This window comes from Gekko japonicus, unplaced genomic scaffold (genome assembly GCF_001447785.1).
Source record: "Gekko japonicus isolate JY-2015 unplaced genomic scaffold, Gekko_japonicus_V1.1 scaffold3744, whole genome shotgun sequence".
NCBI lineage: Eukaryota > Metazoa > Chordata > Lepidosauria > Squamata > Gekkonidae > Gekko > Gekko japonicus.
Window position 1 is genome coordinate 84,491 of NW_015165350.1, and position 5,885 is coordinate 90,375.

At 51.4% G+C, this 5,885-nt stretch overlaps 1 protein-coding gene across 1 annotated transcript in view; it reads left to right on the forward strand.

The window, feature by feature from the left end:
- The first annotated feature begins 371 nt into the window (after positions 1 to 371).
- The window catches only part of LOC107109873 (tripartite motif-containing protein 7-like), a 16,553-nt gene continuing 11,039 nt past the window's right edge, over positions 372 to 5,885 (forward strand). The window contains exons 1-2 of the mRNA XM_015410585.1: positions 372 to 803; positions 4,478 to 4,642. Coding sequence (XP_015266071.1) covers positions 378 to 803; positions 4,478 to 4,642 — 591 coding nt within the window. The 5' untranslated portion in view covers positions 372 to 377. The remainder of the gene's footprint in view (positions 804 to 4,477; positions 4,643 to 5,885) is intronic.

Here is a 5,885-nt window from a genome sequence, read left to right on the forward strand (position 1 = left end):
ACCCCCCCCGCCTCTTTCCAGCCCGCCTCTTCCTCAGCAGCAGACTTCCCCTTCGGGTCAGTGAGCGCTGCCCTCTCCACCCCTGCCTGCCCCAGAGACCCCGGGAAGCATCTCCCGCCGGCCCCGGGAACACCCGCCCCCTTTGGCAAACCCCTGGGGTGCGCCCCGGAGGGAAGCGGCTTCTTCCCCCCGTCGGAGGCGCTTGCAAAGGCGGGGCCAGAGAAGACTTCTTCGCCCTCCTCCCCAGGCTGTTTCTCTAGAGCGGTTTCGTTTCTGCAGCTCCGTCGCCCGGCGGTTCATCCCTCCTCATCCAATAGGAGTCATTTGCGGGGAGGGAAACGACCTCTGTTCTCCGCTTTCTCCTGCTCGAGGCGGCCATGGCGGCTGAGGGTCCCGTGAAGGAGCTGTGGAAGGAAGCCTCTTGCTCCATCTGCCTGGACTTCTTCAGGGACCCGGTGATCCTCACCGAGTGCGGCCACAACTTCTGCCGGGCCTGCCTGACCCGCAGCTGGAGGAAGTCGGGGACCGCCGGGCCTTCCTGCCCCCAGTGCAGAGGAACAGCTCAGCTGAAGCGCCTGAGGCCGAACCAGCAGCTGGCCAACTTTGTGGAAATCGCCAAGAGGTTCCGCCCTTTGGAAGGGGAGGGGGCGGAAGCGAAGGGGGGAGTCTGCGAGAAGCACCAGGAGCCCCTGAAGTTCTTCTGCAAGGAGGACGAAGCCCCCCTCTGCGTGGTCTGCGGCCTGTCCCAGGAGCACAAAGATCACGAGGTGGTTCCTCTCGAGGAGGCTTTCCAAGAGAACAAGGTGAGAAATCTCTGGAGGGAGACTTTCTGGCGTCCTTGTGTGCGGCTCAAAACTTCCACGTTGGTGCAAAAGTCTCTCAAGCTTAGCATTGTTGCCACTTGCTGGCTGGTAACTTTTAATACAATGGGATATCCAAGATAATATAATATACAATATTATTTTCTCCTCCCTCCACCCCACCCCCCCGCCAGCCACAAAGTGGCTTGCAAAGCAGCAGCTAGTAATAAACGGATAAAAAAGGGTGCTTGAGGAGGGGGTTTTCATCGTAATGGGTGGGCTAGCTACTTCCTCTTCCTCACCCTGTCTTGTAAGAACATATGAGAAGCCATGTTGGATCAGGCCAATGGCCCATCCAGTCCAACACTGTCACAGAGACCAAAACCCAGGTGCCATCAGGACGTCCCCCAGCGGGGCCAGAACTCCAGAAGCCCTCCCAGTGTTGCTTCCCTATCACCAAGAATACAGAGCATCACTGCCCCAGACATAGTGTTCTGCCTATACCTTGTGGCTAATAGCTATTGATGGATTTCTGCTCCATATATTTATCCAGCACCCTCTTGAAGCTTTCTATGCTTGTAGATTCCACCACTTCCTGCGGCCATGAATTCAACCTGTTAGTTATTTTTTGGGTGAAGAAGTACTTCCTTTTATCTGTTCTTTATTCCTCCCCCTACCTTCCTCATGGCATATTTCCATATATTTATCCAACCCCTTTTTGAAGGTATCTTGCATACTGAATCCTTATGGATCCAGGATATGAAGAAATGTCTCATTTAAGAATTAAGATCCAGGGAGGGCAAAACTCCAAATCAAACTCGTTAAATCACATCAGAATGAATATCAGCTTGTTGTGCTGGTATCAGAATCATCCTGCGCCTGTAACATGAAGGGTGTTTTCTGGAGAGCCAACTAGCAGGAGGTGCTGTCTGTGAGAAGGTTGACATTCTAGTTGGGAGTTAAATCTGAAAGGTGACTTAAAAACCTATCAGGGTCCATCATATTCATGCAGGTCCAGCTTCACGGCCTTACAGATTTGGATCCACTTTTGGAGGTTGGGCATCATAGCCCCCCAAAATGTGCACTGAAAGAAAGGAATTGGGGGGGTGTTTGGGGGCTCCTCTGGCACACTGCAAATGGCCGCTCAAAGCAGGCGCTGGGAGAATGTGGTTGACCTGGGACTGGGAGTTGTGATTCATTCGTTGACTTCCCAAAGAATTTAAGGCTTAATAAAAGCTTCTGTAACATAGTTTTCCCCACTAACCCCAGCTGAGGGAAGACATTATAGGACCCGAGTTAGTTAATGAAGGGGTCTGGGGGATCACACAAAAAAAGCAGCTGCAGCCCACTGGCCTTCACTTCCTAAGAGGGAGGATGGCTAGTAGGCAAAAAAGGAACTCTTCAGAAACAGCTCCCAGACCCTCCAATCACTGGCAACCATTTTACAAGTAGAATTTAACATACAAGTAGGGTTTAATCCAAAGTGGAGGGGTGGGGCATCTAAACAGGACACATGCATAGCAAACTCAGATGTAGGCCTCACAACTGGAAGTGGGAACCAAAGAGGCGATGAGAGTCTTTTCCTGTCTCTCTGAGGCCTTCTCCGAGTCTCTCCCTCTCTGTCTGCTGTGGCTTGGGGTGGCTCTCTGTGGTGCTGGCTGGTGCTCCTCTTGGGGCTCTTGGTACAGCCGCAGCTCTCTTGAGGCTTCCCTGGTCTCTGCCCCAGAACCCCGATGGCTTCCCTCTCCCTCCTTTCCCTCAGAACTCTCTTTTTCTTCATTACCCCTCCTACAGCTCCTTTCTCTCCTCAGAATTCTCTCTTTTTCCCTCAGAACCAGGGCTAACGTATCCATTAGGCACAGTGCTGAAGGCCCATTATACTTTTAGGGGCCCACAAAAATGTTTTAATTTCTTTTAAAATAGAAATTACAATTGGAGACCTGCAAGAAACTTGCAGGATGGTTATCCCAATCCTCACACCTTTGCTTCCGCCCCTCTCCCCCTACTTCTCTCAGGCTTTCTCCCTTTTGCCCCCCCCCCTCTTACTCTCTTTACATGCATGTTACTTCCTCTCTCCTTCTGGCCCATCATCATTCTCTGTTTTTCTGCCTCCCCACCCTTTCTCTCTCTTTCTGCCCCCACCCCATCACACTCCCAGCCTCCTGCCTGCTTCCTCCCCCACCCTGCACAGCAGCAACAGTGGCAGGCAGTGCTCCCAACCACCCACCTGCTTCCTCTCCCCCCACAGCAGCAGTGGCAGTGTTCTGGGAATCACAATGGATCTCCCAGCTACAGAGATCAATTCACCTTAGGACTGCCAGCTCCAGGTTCAGAAATTCCTGGAGATTTGGAGATGGAGCCTTGTGACAGTGAGGCTTGGGGAGGGAAGCAGCCTCAGTGGGGTATAATGCCAAAGACTCAACCCTCCAGAGCAGCTGTTTTATCCAGGGTAACTGATCTCTGTCACCTGGACAACAGTTGTAATTCTGGGTTATCTCCAGCCCTCACCTGGAGGCTGGCAATGGTAGTTCTTGTTGAGGAAATGAGGGTGGAGTGTATGGTATTATATTGGTCTGAAGTTCCTCCCCTCTTCAAACCCCACCTTCCCCAGGCTCCACCCCTCAAATGTCTAGGAATTTCCCAACCTAGAGTTGACAAACCTATTTCCTTCTCCAGCCTACCTTTATCTGCCTTCAGTTTTCCATCTCTACCACCACCACCAACACAGCCTCTACCCAGGAAATTTATAGTCTTTCTCCACAGTGGGGACCAAAGCAGCTTACATTATTCTTTCCCCTTTTTATCTGCACAACAACTCTGTGAGGTTGGTTAGGCTGAAAATGTGTGACTGTTCCAAAGTCACCCAGTCAGCTTCCACTGCAAGATGTGGATCTGAACCTGAGTCTTGCAGACCCTAATCTGAAGCTCTAACTGCTGCACCATGCTGGCTTTCATGGAATGGCTTTCATAGAATGGCTGCGCCTACTTGAGTCATGAAAGTGAGATGGCATCAAGTTGCTTCCGAGCCTAGGGTTGCCAACTGCCAAGTGGGGCCTGGAAATCCCCCAGAATATTACAACTGAGCTCTAGACAGCAGAGCTCTGTCTCCCTGGAGAAAATGGCTGCTTAGGAGGGTGGACTCTGTGGCATTATATCCACATGAGGCCTCTCCCTTCCCCAGGCCCAGCCCTCCTTAAACTTCACCACCAAATCTCTAGGAATTTCCCAGCCTGACGCTGGCAACCCTTGTCAGGCCTGGCCCTAAGGATCCCTGCCTGCAAGGCCAAAATAGGCCTGGAAAGCACTCTCCCCCCTTCCCCTGTCTTTTCCTGACGGGACCAGTTAGAATCTCTCACTGTCGATGCCGGCTGGGCCTGGAGTAGATCCCTGCAGCAGCCATTTCAAAGGGTATTGGGGGAAAATTTGACCCTTCCTGAGTCCCCCCCCCCCTTTTGGATTTCTCTGCAGTTCCACAGAGTCCCATTCTGTAGAAAAACCTGTTGAGGGAGGGTGAGCCTTCTGTTGTCGGAAATAAGTATCCACACACAGAAGGGACTGTTGAGAATGTGTGTGTGTTTGTGTGTTTTTCCAAGGCACTAATTATAGCCAGTCATTACAAGGAGAGGTACAGCTCTGGGGAGGGGGAATGAATCCTGTTTCTTTGTTTTGGGCATCAGGCGGTTGTGGCAGCCAGAAAAGGGAGAATTTGCCAGAAGCACGAGGAGCCGCTGAAGCTCTTCTGCAAGGACGATGAAGCCCTCATCTGTGTGGTCTGCGACCGATCCAAGGAGCACAGAGATCACGAAACCCTTCCTCTCAAAGAGGCCTCCGAAGAGTACAAGGTAGGAAGTGAACAGTGCGGAAGATGGTGAGGAAGAGCCCTGGATCCTCCCCTTCGTCTTCTTGGTCTCTTTGCTGGCTCCTTCCTGGCTAGGTGGCTCCCTTGGGCATTAACTCCTTCCCCCCTGCTGAGGCTAAAGTGGGGTGATGGGGAGATGAACTCCCTTCCTCTCTGGCTGTGTGAACATCTGACCAGCCTATGGCAGGGCCGACCAAGGAGGGGGCAGCCTCCTCACTAACACACACACACACACACACACACACACTGCTTTCTGAATTTCAGTTGCTGTCCGTAAGCTGCTGTTTGCCTCAGGGCTGGGGGTGAATGTATGCAGGTTTAGTACCTGTCTGTGTGTGTGTCCGTCCGTCCCCACCCACACACACAGAAGCTGTGAGATAGCCATTTAAATCAGAAGAACAGCATTGGGGGGTGGAGGTGGGAGAGCTGCGCATGAAGTGGCCTTATCCTGAGTCTGACCCTTAGTGTGTCCAGGTCCACTCTGACTGGCAGCGGCTCTCCAGGGACTCAGGCGGAGGTCTTTTTCACATCAACAGCTACCTCCTCATTTCCATTGGAAATGCCGGGCCTTGAACTCAGGACCTTCTGTTTGCCAAGCAGACTCTCCATCACAGCAACAGGCCTTCCACTGTACTGTGGAAGGAAGGAATTCCCTCCTTCCTACTGCTGTGGTTGTTTCCACACAGAGCTTTCCCTTCTTTGATATGCTCTTTCTTGAAATATCAGCAAAGAGGGTTTGGGAAAGTGTGGACCGGAAAGTATGCATTTCCACACAGACTCCAATCCAGTGCCATTTACCTCCCACCTGACATTCTTCCTTGCCCCCCAGTGAGTTTTTTGTGAGTTTTTTTTTTTTTAAGTCACTACTGGATATATTTCTGTAGTGTTAACACAACATGGGGATATACTGACTATGTATATTTTGTTAATGCAAAAAACCCTCCTGCAGCAGGGGTGGAATGTTGAGTAAAGCATGGAGTCAGTCTCCCCAGAGGAAGCAGTGTGGCCACTGCATTGATGTTTGGGCACCATTCCCATGAGAAAGCTCACTGTGTTTTGCATTTGGGAAATGTTTTTAAAGATCTTGTTACAGACGTGGGGCAGTTAGATCTAGTTTGGCCCTTAATGGCAGTTGTGCTATAAAACTATATGTTTTATAGTAGACTTTTTAAATGGGGAAAAAAATCTCTGTTTTGGGTCTCCCCCCCCCCCCCCCAGATCACTCT